Below are 12278 nucleotides of genomic sequence, written 5' to 3' on the forward strand. Positions count from 1 at the left end.
GGAGGGTCCCCTCTTCCCACGGCTCGGCTGGACCTCCCACAGGCATGACTGCGGCGGGTGCGCTGGTCCCGCGGCTCGGACGGAGCTCCTGCAGGCATGCCTGCGGATGCTCCACCGGAGCCGCGGGACCACGGGACTGTCCGCAGGCACTTCTGCCCCGGCCGCGGGACCGGGAAAGGGCGGCGCGAGCAGTGCGGCGCGCCGCCCTGCTTGGGGTGGCGGAATTTCTAGAGCCGCTCCTGCCAGTGGGTGCATCTGTGTTTGCCTGTTGGCGTGTGCGTGTGTGTTCCCACGTGCATAGATGTTTACATGTGTGTGCAGGGTCTCCTGTGTTCTGCGCAAGCACATCTGAGTATGTGTGTGCAGTTGTGTGCGTTGCTCTCTTGTGGCCCAGGCCACGGGCAGATAAAGGATCGACAGCTGGTGCAAACCAGAAGAGTTGCTCTTTAGCGCGGGTGCTGGGGGCGGTTGGGCCATGCTACAGGGGCTGGCTGCGGGCAGAGGGCAGCTGTGGGCAGGGGCTGGCTGCGGGTGGCTGTGGCAAGGGCTGGCTGCGGGCAGAGGGTGGCTGTGGGCAGGGGCTGGCTGCAGGCAGGGGGTGGCTGTGGGCAGGGGTGGCTGGGGTGGCTGGGGGCAGGGGCTGGCTGTGGCCAGGGCTGGCTGCGGGTGGCTGTGGGAGGGGGTGGGGCAGGGGCGGCTGCGGGCAGGGGCTGGCTGCAGGCAGGGGTGGCTGTGGGCAAGGGCTGGCTGGGGGTTGCTGGGGGCAGGGTTGGCTGTGGGCAGAGGGTGGCAGGGGCTGGGGGCAGGGGCTGGCAGGGGGGTGGCTGGGGGCAGGGGGTGGCTGGGGCTGGCTGGGGGCAGGGGGTGGCTGGGGCTGGCTGGGGGCAGGGGCTGGCTGCGGGCAGGGGGGGCCTGGCAGGGGCTGGGGGCAGGGGCTGGCAGGGGGGCAGCTGGGGGCAGGGGCTGGCAGGGGCAGGGGCTGGCTGGGGCAGGGGCAGGCTGGGGCAGGGGCTGGCCGGGGCGGGCTGGGGGCTGGGGCGGGCTGGGGGCAGGGGTGGGGCAGGGGCTGGCTGTGGCAGAGGGCGGCTGGGGGCAGGGGGCAGCTGGGGGCAGGGGGCCTGGGGCGGCTGGCTGGGGGCAGGGGCTGGCAGGGGCTGGGGGCAGGGGGGCAGCTGGGGGCAGGGGGCGGGGCAGGGGGCAGCTGGGGCACAGACACTCACACGGGGGGGTCAGGGGGGTGGCTGGGGGCAGGGAAGGTGGGGGAGGGGCGCAGACACTCACACGGGAGGGGGGGGGGCTGGGAGCAGCAGGACGCAGCCGGGGACTCACCAGGCAGCAGCAGGAGCCCCAGGGCCAGAGCTCCAAAGAGCAGGAGCAGCAACAGGGCCAGGAGGCAGCTCACATGGCTCTCGCAGCACAGCGCAGCGCCCCCCGGCGGCCGGGTGGAGGAATTACAGGCTTCCCAGGCAGAGCCCATCAAAGCTTCCCTGGCAGGGAAGCTAGTTAACAAGCGGTTCTAAAACAGCTTCTAAATTTAACAACGGGTTCGTGCGAACCGGTGCGAACCGGCTCCAGCTCACCCCTGGGTGGGGGGCTGGGCTGGGGACACAGAGCAACAGTTTGTCCCTGTGTGGAAGGCGGATTTGCCTGCTGCCCGGGGTGGGGGTGTGACAGTGCTGCCCATGGGATCCACAGAACCAGGTCAATTAAGCTTTGGGTCAGAACCCAACACTACACAAATTTGAATTTTGGTAGTGAGAGTTTGGTTGGTTAAGGAGCAGTTGCAATGGCTGAGCAAAGAGCATATGAGGGCGTTGACAAAAAAGCCCTGGAAGATTTGTGTTCAGAAAAGGGGATAAGCTTTAGAAAGGAAGCTACATGTCAAGCACTGAGAAAGCTGTTAATGGCCAGTGATCAGGAGGCAGGAGCAAGGCTACAGAAGATGCAGAAAGAATCAGAGTGCAAAAGGCAGCAAATAAACTGCAACTTGAGCATGAACAGAAACTAGCAGATCTTCGATTGCTGGAAAAGCAAAAAGTCGCTCAATTAGAAAGAGAAGCTGCTGAAAGAAAGAAGGAGGCTGATGAGAGAGAGAAAGAAGCTGATGAAAGGAAGAATAAAGCTCAACAGATGCAACAGGAGACGGCCAGACTTCAGCTACGACTATTGGAAGAACCGAGAAAGTCACCACCACCTGGTGCTCCACTTCCCCACCGCCAGGAGAAAAACTGGGAGAGGATGTTTCCCATTTACAATGATACTGGGGATATAGAGGAGGTTTGGGCTACCTTTGAACGCCTCTGCAATCTGTATCAGATCCATGATGATCAGCAAATGCCGGTCCTGCTGACCAGACTGACTGGAAAAGCCAGGGAGGTATTTAATGAATCAGGGGAACAAGAAGCCTTGGATTATGAGTGGTTTAAAGATTCTGTGTTAAGGCGGTTCAGGGTTACTTCTGATTCTTACAGAGTTACGTTTAGAAAGTTTAAGATGTCTAATGATTGTACTTTTGTAGAATGTGCTCAGAAGCTGGTGGGTTTTGTTAAAAAATGGGTTATGGGAGCAATGGCACATGAGAGTTTTGAAAAACTGCTGGATTTAATAACTTTGGAACAATTCCTAGACATTGTGCCTGACCACGTGAGAGCAGCTGTGTGTGACAGGGACCCTGAGTCAGTCCTACGGGCTGCAGAGATTGCGGATGCCCACACCCAGAACAGGGCTCGGGAAGGGTATAAACCCCAGGGGAAAATTAATCACCATTCTCCCCATCTCTAGAGGAGGGAAGGATTTAACGGTAAACCTGGCCCTGACTCTTATAACGTTGCTCATGGGGGCCCAGAGGGTAGAAGCTCTCACCCCAAGAATAAACAGGCTACATGCTATCACTGTGGGGTGCTTGGCCACATGAGACCAGATTGCCCGCCACCGAAGGGCAGCCCAACCACCAACCCCAAATGCCACGGTAAATGCTAATCCTGTTATAAACTCACAGAGCCCAGTGCTGGGGCCCAGTGTGCAAATGCTGTTTCCGTGGTCTCTGAAGAATTTGACCTTAAAACTCATATTAAAGCTAAATATGGGAAAATAATGCAGAGTTTATTAGCAGTGCAGCAGAGACTGGAGTGAGGTGTGTGGCAGGGAGGGACGTCGCAGCAGATATTACTTTGGTTAAAGCAAGTCTTGTCCGGGAGGAAGATTATTGGCCAGGTGAAAGTATAACTGTTGTAGCCTTATCTGAGTATTTTGGCAGGGTGCCTTTGGCTAAAATCCACCTGAAATGGAAGGGATTTGAGGGCACCATGGTTGTGAGAGTAAAAAAAACACAATCCCTAAGGATCTTATGATTGGAAATGACATTAAAGTGATGTTCAGTCAAGTTAACACAAACCAGTCACAGGAGAGGATTGTGTCTCTAAAGTTGTGTCTATGGAGGGTTTCTCCAAATGTTTGTCTGAGAAAAAGCTGTTTGTCTATGAATGAAGTTTCTAATGTCTATCTAATGTCTCGGAAGTAAATCTGGAATTAGATCAAGACAAGAGAGAGGAGGACAAGATTTTGGAGGAGCCTAGGCAGCCTTGTGAGCTAAGGGTTTTGTCTAGTCAGCAGTTTGGGAAGACAGGGATAGGTAAGGATACCTTACCTTTTACCTGTGTGGACAATTGTGACAGCGAAGGAAATGTGCCTGTGTCTGTCAGGTGTATTGACTTGCCTATGGAGGGAGCTACCCCAGTCTCCAAGCAGTTGTCTGTGAACAGCCCTGTATGCTGGGACAAGGGAAGTGAAATCCCAAGCTGTGTGTCTGGTAAAGGAGAATGCGTCTCCGGCTCTTCTTTGTGAAGCAGACAGACGGTGCCTTTCAGCCTGTGATGGTTGAGAATAGTGCAGTTGTCTCAGAGATGGTTTTGGATTCAACTAAAGCCCAGAAAGGAAATGGTCCTAAGTTTGTGTCTGCTGGGGAGAATGGCACTGTAATTAGGTTGCATCCAGTTAGTGTCTTAGCAAAATCCCAGAGATCAAACAATTCTGGTGCTTGTATTTTGTCTATTGCTAATGTGTGGTTGGAAAAGGATGTAGCAACTCTGTCTGATCAGGGTGATACTCTAGCCAGGGCACAAGGAGAGCATGAAGGTGATTTAATTGTGTTACCTACTGACACTTGGAAAACTTGTAGCAAGGAGGAAAAGATTCCTGAGCTTGTGTGTGGCAAAGGGAAGGAGAATGCTTCTAACCTTTTCTCTAGTGAGTCTATAGGTTTGCCTGAAAGGGGATTGTGTAAGAATCTGCCTGATGGGCCAAAGGTGATCCTGGATGTAAGAAAGACCCAGAAAGAGCCTGTTGCTGCTCAAGGAAGTGTTTCCTTTAGAGCAAGCCCTAGGTGAAGAGGGTAAGGGCAGAACTTCTGTGAAGGGTGAATTCTTGCTTAGAGAAGCTCTTAGGGAAAGGAATCTTCATGGTAATCTGTGCAAGCAGTTTGCTGCAACTGAAAGGTGTGAAAATGATCGAATCAAGGAAGTTTCAGTTCCTACTAGCCAGAAATTTTCTGTTGTAAATTGACTTTCCTTTTGAAAGATCCAGTGTGGGTAGCTTTGAGAAGGTCTCAGATGGAGTAAAAGCTGCTAAGGAAGTTGTACAGCCCTATAACCAGGTGGGTGTGTTTGGCCAGCTTGTTGGGAAGACAATGGTGTTGGGACAGGAATGTCTCTCTGCTGATTCTCTAAGTGAGCAGTCTGTGCTTCAGGGTCTGAGGACAGATTTGGTTACGGGTGTTTCAGAGCAGAACAGTTTTATGTCTGAATGCTTAAGGATGCAGGGGAGAGCAAGCAAACTCTCTCTCAGACTCTTTGGATTTGTGTGGTATCTCTTTAAGACAAAGTCCAGCCTTAAAATTGGTAGCATATCAGCATCTCCTGCAGAGGTCACCAGGTCACTGCTGGGCCCCTAACCCACATCAACAGCATATGTAGCAATTTCTGGAGTCTCGGGGGACACTTATTTCTTGTAATCAATGCTTCATTTTAAAATTCTAGAGCTGTAGGGATTTTCTAATAAACAAAAATTGAGTTAAAAAAAAAAAGCTCAGAATTTAAAAGCTAGTGTTTGTGTTGATGCAAATAACCTGACTGACAGGGAGAAGAAAGATTTGCTAATAGCTTAGCATGTTAGTCTTTAAGGTGCCACAAGTACTCCTGTTTTTTTTGCGGATACAGACTAACACGGCTGCTACTCTGAAACTTGCTAATAGCTGTTAGCACAGAGAGCCCACCCCATCAGCCAGTGACTTCTGTTAAGCAAGAGAAATCAGAGTTTAAGCCTTAAGGACAAGGAAAAAGAAGAAAACTTAATTTTGCAAAGGGAAACCACAGGGTAACCCTAAAAGACCCAAAACCCAATGGTATTGGGCCAAAGGTGTGGCATGACAAAAACAATTGTAAATGGACAATTGTAAAGGATTTATTGCTATTGCTAATGGTAATTTTTGTAACTAATGTGTCGCTATTACCAAAAACTGTAAAAATGTACAATGTGCCAAATCTTTTGGAAAATCCCTTGAACATGTTGAAAGAACACACATAAGAACACACCTTATGTTAAAAGGCCTTGTAATGCTAATGTTGCACTGTTAATGTCTGTTAACAATATTAGAACTTTTCACAGAAGAAGACATTCCAGACCTAATGTGCTGTATGAAAAGGGAAACAGCTAAATGCCAAGATTCCTGTTCTATGAACAACATTAATATCTACATTAACTTGATGTTAATTGGGTTCCAAATGTTTGCCAAAGCTTGTATGGATAAAGCAGCTAGGTTCTTTAGCTCTTGGCAAGATTATAGGAAATATATAGGAACCATGCTGCAAGAGCAGATCCAATCCACTATTGTTCTAACCAAGTTTTACCTTAAGTCTGTAAAGAAATTCAATCATGTTATTGAACATGAGATTGGTAAACCATTTCTGTTATACACTGGTACGGCTTCTAACCCAGTACAAACTGTAATGAGACAGAACCCAGGATGGGGAGCTCTTGGGATGCACTCAGTGATGTTTATGTCATCCCTTCCTGCGTCAATTTTGCATTGGGAGTGTGACGTTATGAGTGTAATATAATATTTCATTGGAAGGTGACAGGGCCAGAAAGAGTTAATTAACTCACAGACGGACCTGACCCATGGCCGAACTTTAGAAACTGGTTAGGAAGATATGTGAATGAATAGAGCTTTGAAATGCCAGTTTGCATTGTTAGAGGTAGAAGGGTAGATGTTTAATCAGGTTGTGTGATGTAAGCAAACAAGTCTTGTCTATTGCTATAGCTTTGAGACAAAGATCAAAAAAGGAGTATTAGCATTTAGGAAGACACTTGAGTGAAATAGTTATTGTCTCTATGTCTCTTTGAAGGTTGTGGTAACCTGTATCTGAACTGTTTAATGGATAAATTATCTGTGCTAATTGCCAGGATGTTTGGGAGAAGGAGAGTTAAGCCTGTTGTTTTCTCAGGCCAAAAGGCTGCTGGAAATGTATAAGAACCTGGGACACAATCCTGCTTCATCTCAGATCTGCTTTGGGTTTCAAGAGGGGGGAACCTTAAGCCACAAGGATTGGGATCCCCAGTCACTGACTGGAGTCACCCTGAATATGGAAATTGGACTATAACCTATGGACTATTTCTAAAAGGATTTTTGGCAACTACATGCTATGTATCTGAACCTCAAGAATTGAAGTCAAGTCTGTAAGTATATTAATCTTTTAACCAACACTCTCTCTCTTTTCTCTTAAAATAAATTTTAGCTTAGTTAATAAGAATTGGCTCTAAGATTTTGGATAAGATCTGTGTTATAATTGGACCTGGGTATGTGGCTGATCCTTTGGGACTGGAAGAACCTTTTTCTTTTATATGATGAGATAAGATTTTTCAGTAATCATTTCTGACAGGTGTGTCTGGATGGAGGCCTGAGGCTGGGTACTTTAAGGGAACTGCATTGTTTGGACTTCTGAGTAACCAGTGAGGTATAACAGAAGCTGTTGTGGGCTGGCTTGGTAAATATAAGTATTGGAATATTCACCAGCTTTTTGGGGTTTGGCTGCCCCATTTTGTTTGCAGTTCACCCTAATTGAGTGACCTCAGCTGGTTCCCACGGGCAGCATCGTCACAGGGGGTGTTACTAGAGATGGGCCCGGCTCTGCCCCCCACTACCCCAGGCTCTTCTCCCCCACCATGCCCAGCCCAGGGGCTCACCGGCACCGGGTGGCTGAAGCGGATGCTGACGGAGAGGCCGAGTGCCTGGGGGTTCGGGTCACTGATGAAGGCCGACACCACCGGAGACAGCACACAGTAGCTGGGCCGCCCCAGCTCCTGCGCCCACTTTCCCGTTTGGCCGATCTCGTCCCACTCGGGCGCCTCCACCCACCCAGCACCGTCCAGGATGGGGCTCATCCCCTGGTATGTCAACAGCCCAGCCAGTGTGAAGCCTGCGAGAGACAGAGGAGACTGAAGAAATGGGGGGCAGGAGGGGCCCTGGGGCAGGCTGGTGCCAGGGGGCGCTGTGCTGCTGGGGGTGCTACCCCCAATGCCCTGGCCGTGCCCCATCCCCCTACACAACCGAGCCTGGTGCTAGAGGGCGCTGTGCTGCTGGAGGTGCCGGCACCAATGCCCTGACCATGCCCCGTCCCCCTACACACCCCAGCCTGGCACCAGGGGGCGCTGTGCTGCTGCTCCCAATGCCCTGGCCGTGCCCATCGCCATACACATCCCAGCACAGGGGATGACCACATACCTTCATTTTCTGCCCTGGGGCTCCGGCCCACTTTAATTCCATCTGCGTCTTGCTCTGCTGCAGCGTCACGGTCTCCTGGATCTGGTTCCTAGCCTGCCTGACCGCCAGCCCCAGCTCTGCAACCACAATGCCAGCCAGGGCTCACACCAGAGAATATGGAGAGGAAGCCTGTAGCTAGGCAAGGTGCTTTCCTGGCTGTGGGGGGAGCTCCCAGCTACTCCAGTCCCAGCCTCTCCCAGCAGGGGGCACTGTGGGGGGGAGCTCTCATCTCCCAGCAGGGGGCGCTGTGGGGAGCAGGGCAGGAGCATTGGCTGTGGGGGGGGAGCTCCCGTCTCCCAGAGGGGGCGCTGTGGGGAGTTGGGTGGGAGCGTAGACTGTGGGTGATGAAAGCCCAACTGGGGCCATTTGGCAAGATGCTGACCTGTGCCACTGGGGGATGCGATGCTGATCATGTTGTCACGCATGGTCAGGGCCAGTGTTCTCAGCAGCTTCTCCACTAGGGCCATCAGCTCCGTCGCGATCCGGTGTCTCCACTCCACGCTCTCACCCTGCTGCTCGACCAGATTTATCTGCTTCTCCAGAATGACCAAGAAGCCCTGGCCAAGCAAACATGGGAGGTGTTGGTGTCACAGTGTCTGAGCCCCTGCCACCCCATTCCCAGATTGCTAGGCCGCGACTGCCTTCCCACAATCCCCCTGAAAGGAAAGACAAGTTCTCCTGCCATTGACATCGCTGCCTGGGAAGTCAGACTACATGATCACATGGTCCTGTCTTACCTAGGAGAGTCAGCTTCTTGGGCACAGAGAACATAAGAACATAAAAACGGCCATACCGGGTCAGACCAAAGGTCCATCTAGCCCAGTATCTGTCTACGGACAGTGGCCAATGCCAGGTGCCCCAGAGGGAGTGAACCTAACAGGGAATGATCAAGTGATCTCTCTCCTGCCATCCATCTCCATCCTCTGACGAACAGAGGCTAGGGAGACCATTCTTACCCATCTTGGCTAATAGCCATTTATGGACTTAGCCACCATGAATTTATCCAGTTCCCTTTTAAACATTGTTATAGTCCTAGCCTTCACAACCTCCTCAGGTAAGGAGTTCCACAAGTTGACTGTGCGCTGTGTGAAGAAGAACTTCCTTTTATTTGTTTTAAACCTGCTGTCCATTAATTTCATTTGGTGACCCCTAGTTCTTGTATTATGGGAATAAGAAAATAACTTTTCCTTATCCACTTTCTCAACATCACTCATGATTTTATATATCTCTATCATATCTCCCCTTAGTCTTCTCTTTTCCAAGCTGAAGAGTTCTAGCCTCTTTAATCTTTCCTCGTATGGGACCCTCTCCAAACCCCTAATCATTTTAGTTGCCCTTTTCTGAACCTTTTCTAGTGCTAGAATATCTTTTTTGTGGTGAGGAGACCACATCTGTACACAGTATTCGAGATGTGGGCATACCATGGATTTATATAAGGGCAATACTATATTCTCAGTCTTATTCTCTATCCCCTTTTTAATGATTCCTAACATCCTGTTTGCTTTTTTGACCGCCTCTGCACACTGCGTGGACATCTTCAGAGACCTATCCACGATGACTGCAAGATCTTTTTCCTAACTTGTTGTAGCTAAATTAGCCCCCATCATATTGTATGTATAGTTGCGGTTATTTTTTCCAATGTGCATTACTTTACATTTATCCACATTAAATTTCATTTGCCATTTTGTTGCCCAATCACTTAGTTTTGTGAGATCTTTTTGAAGTTCTTCACAATCTGCTTTGGTCTTAACTATCTTGAGTAGTTTAGTATCATCTGCAAACTCTGCCACCTCACTGTTTACCCCTTTCTCCAGATCATTTATGAATAAATTGAATAGGATTGGTCCTAGGACTGACTCATGGGGAACAACACTAGTTACCCCTCTCCAGTCTGAGAATTTACCATTAATTCCTACCCTTTGTTCCTTGTCTTTTAACCAGTTCTCAATCCATGAAAGGACCTTCCCTTTTATCCCATGACAGCTTAATTTACGTAAGAGCCTTTGGTGAGGGACCTTCTCAAAGGCTTTCTGGAAATCTAAGTACACTATGTCCACCGGATCCCCTTTGTTCACATGTTTGTTGACCCCTTCAGAGAACTCTAATAGATTAGTAAGACACGATTTCCCTTTACAGAAACCATGTTGACTATTGCTCAACAGTTTATGTTTTTCTATGGGCTTGGCTACACTTGAAAGTTGCAGCGCTGGTGGAGGCTTTCCAAAACTGCAATTAGTAACCATCCACACCTGCAAGGCACATCCAGCCCTGCAACTCCCTGGCTGCAGCGCTGGCTGAACACCTGGTCTGGTTGGGGTGTAGCGATTGCAGCGCTGGTGATCCAGCGCTGCTCGTCAAGTGTGGACACACACCAGCGCTGTTATTGGCCTCCAGGATATTAGCAGATATCCCAGAATGCTTTTATAAATTACTCTCTTTGTTTTGTTATGCAGCCTCTCTTTGTTTTGTTGTGAACTCGGAGCTCCGGAGCTCCGTTGATCCCGGAGCTGCTTATCTAAAAAACAAACACAGCTTCTGTTTGCTGTGATCAATCTGTACCTGGCTGTGAACAATCAAATGAGATAATGAGGCAGGAAGGGAGTGAAAACAGCGGGGAGTCCATTGGATGCAGGCTGTTTGCAATAAGAGTTAAGACTAAGGGATCGGGAACATTTTCTAATTTTTCAAGGCAGGAAGCTAAACACACAGTGTTGGCTCCAAAAATCCACTCTCTCTCTCTCCCCCCGCTCCCTGTCACACTACATCACCCCCCCTTTTGAAAAGCACGTTGCTGCCACTTGAACGCTGGGATAGCTGCCCATAATGCATCACTCCCAACAGCACTGCAAATGCTGCAAATGTGGCCACACACCAGCGCTGGTAGCTGTGAGTGTGGCCACACACCAGCGCTGCTCCTACACAGCTGCACGACCAGCGCTGTAACTCCCAGCACTACAACTTTCAAGTGTAGCCAAACCCTATGTGTCTGACAATTTTATTCTTAACTGTTGTTTCAATTAATTTGCCCTTTACCGACGTTAGACTTACTGGTCTATAATTGCCGGGATCACCTCTAAAGCCCTTTTTAAATATTGGCATTACATTAGCTAACTTCCAGTCATTGGGTACCGAAGCCGATTTAAAGGACAGGTTACAAACCTTAGTTAATAGTTCCGCAACTTCACATTTGAGTTCTTTCAGAACTCTTGGGTGAATGCCATCTGGTCCCGGTGACTTGTTAATGTTGAGTTTATCAATTAATTACAAAACCTCCTCTAGTGACACTTCAATCTGTGACAGTTCCTCAGATTTGTCACCTACAAAAGCCAGCTCAGGTTTGGGAATCTCCCTAACATCCTCAGCCGTGAAGACTGAAGCAAAGAATCCATTTAGTTTCTCCGCAATGACTTTATCGTCTCTAAGCGCTCCTTTTGTATCTCGATCATCCAGGGGCTCCACTGGTTGTTTAGCAGGCTTCCTGCTTCTGATGTACTTAAAAAACATTTTGTTATTACCTTTGGAGTTTTGGGCTAGCCATTCTTCAAACTCCTCTTTGGCTTTTCTTATTACACTCTTGCACTTAATTTGGCAGTGTTTGTGCTCCTTTCTATTTGCCTCACTAGGATTTGACTTCCACTTTTTAAAGGAAGTCTTTTTATCTCTCATTGCTTCTTTTACATGGTTGTTAAGCCACGGTGGTTCTTTTTTAGTTCTTTTACAGTGTTTCTTAATTTGGGGTATACATTGAAGTTGGGCCTCTATTATGGTGTCTTTAAAAAGGGCCCATGCAGCTTGCAGGGATTTCACTTTAGTCCCTGTACCTTTTAACTTTTGTTTAACTAACCCCCTCATTTTTGTATAGTTCCCCCTTTTGAAATTAAATGCCACAGTGTTGGGCTGTTGAGGTGTTCTTCCCACCACACGGATGTTGAATGCTATTGTATTATGGTCACTATTTCCAAGGGGTCCTGCTATAGTTACCTCTTGGACCAGCTCCTGCGCGCCACTCAGGATTAAATCTAGAGTTGCCTCTCCCCTTGGGGGTTCCTGTACCAACTGCTCCAAGAAGCAGTCATTTAAAGTATCGAGAAATTTTATCTCTGTATTTTCTCCTGAAGTGAAATGTTCCCAGTCAATATGGGGATAATTGAAATCCCCCACTATTATTGGGTTCTTAATTTTGATAGCCTCTCTAATTTCTCTTAGCATTTCATCATCACTATTACTGTCCTGGTCAGGTGGTCGATAATAGATCCCTAATGTTATATTTTTATTAGAGCTTGAAATTTCTATCCATAGAGATTCTAAGGAACATGTGGATTCGCTTAAGATTTTTACTTCATTTGAATCTACATTTTCTTTCAGATATAGTGCCACTCCTCCCCCTGCACGACCTGTTCTGTCCTTCCGATATATTTTGTACCCCGGAATGATTGTGTCCCATTGTTTGCTCTCAGTCCAC

At 48.9% G+C, this 12278-nt stretch overlaps 1 protein-coding gene across 1 annotated transcript in view; it reads right to left on the reverse strand.

Moving 5' to 3' along the window:
* The window catches only part of LOC120393228 (adhesion G protein-coupled receptor E3-like), a 37955-nt gene that overhangs the window by 14327 nt on the left and 11350 nt on the right, over positions 1-12278 (reverse strand). Inside the window, exons 8-11 of the mRNA XM_039517797.1 lie at positions 8199-8373; positions 7778-7893; positions 7452-7472; positions 7240-7401 (exon numbers count right to left, since the gene is read on the reverse strand). Coding sequence (XP_039373731.1) covers positions 7240-7401; positions 7452-7472; positions 7778-7893; positions 8199-8373 — 474 coding nt within the window. The remainder of the gene's footprint in view (positions 1-7239; positions 7402-7451; positions 7473-7777; positions 7894-8198; positions 8374-12278) is intronic.

Source organism: Mauremys reevesii, unplaced genomic scaffold (assembly GCF_016161935.1).
Source record: "Mauremys reevesii isolate NIE-2019 unplaced genomic scaffold, ASM1616193v1 Contig17, whole genome shotgun sequence".
NCBI lineage: Eukaryota > Metazoa > Chordata > Testudines > Geoemydidae > Mauremys > Mauremys reevesii.